Source organism: Myotis davidii, unplaced genomic scaffold (genome assembly GCF_000327345.1).
Source record: "Myotis davidii unplaced genomic scaffold, ASM32734v1 scaffold164, whole genome shotgun sequence".
In the NCBI taxonomy this organism is placed as follows: Eukaryota; Metazoa; Chordata; class Mammalia; order Chiroptera; family Vespertilionidae; genus Myotis; species Myotis davidii.
The window spans coordinates 1,115,791-1,116,609 of record NW_006296417.1 but is presented as its reverse complement, the minus strand read 5'-3'; the positions used below and the strand labels follow the sequence as shown (position 1 = coordinate 1,116,609).

Genomic DNA, 819 nt, shown 5'->3' with positions numbered 1-819 from the left:
AACAGTTTTTGAAAATGTCAATTGTAATCAACCCATAAAATAAGTACTAAGGGGAAAAAAAACGAAGTAGAGTCTAGAAAAATTTACATTGTTTATCATAAAGGTAAGCATTGTGTATGAAACTTTTGTTTCAGTTATATGTACTAGGTCACAGTGTAAATGTATTTTTTACTGATGAAGGATTTCGATAAATGTTCTTTTTTTGAAAATATATTTTTATTGATTTCAGAGAGGAAGGGAGAGAGGGAGAAACCTCAATGATGAGAATCCTGAATCAGCTGCCTCCTGCACGCCCCCTACTGGGGATTGAGCTCACAACCCAGGCATGTGCCTTGACTGGGATTCGAACCCTGACCTTCTGGCTCAGAGGTTGACGCTCAACCCCTGAGCCCTGCCGGCGGGGCACTCCTGCCTTTTCAAGACCCTTTTTCCTGTTCTCCCGGCAGAATTCCTTCCTGGTGCTGGCGGGCCTGGCGGACGGGCTGGTGGCAGCGTTCCCCGTGGTGCGGGGCGCCCCTGAGGACAGCTGCTCCTACCTGTGCTCGCACACGGCCAACAGGTCCAAGTTCGGCATCCCGGACGAGGACGTGCGGCAGAACCCCTACCCCGTGGCGGCCATGGTTTTCGGCGGTCACCTCGCTCGTGTGCAGCTCGGACTGCGGGGGCGAGGAGGTGGTCTGGTGCCTGGACGACAGGGCCAACCTCTTGGTCATGTACCACTCGGCCACCTACCAGCTGTGCGCCCGCTACTTCTGCGGGGACCCGAACCCTGGGAGGGACGTGTTTCCCGTGCGCCCCTCGGGCCTGGAGCTGCCGGAC

The 819-nt window shown here is 54.0% G+C and overlaps 1 protein-coding gene across 1 annotated transcript in view; it reads left to right on the top strand.

Annotated features, from left to right (window-relative positions):
• The window catches only part of LRRK1 (leucine-rich repeat kinase 1), a 55,125-nt gene that overhangs the window by 51,416 nt on the left and 2,890 nt on the right, over positions 1 to 819 (top strand). Inside the window, 2 exon segments of the mRNA XM_015569108.1 lie at positions 383 to 622; positions 624 to 816. Coding sequence (XP_015424594.1) covers positions 383 to 622; positions 624 to 816 — 433 coding nt within the window.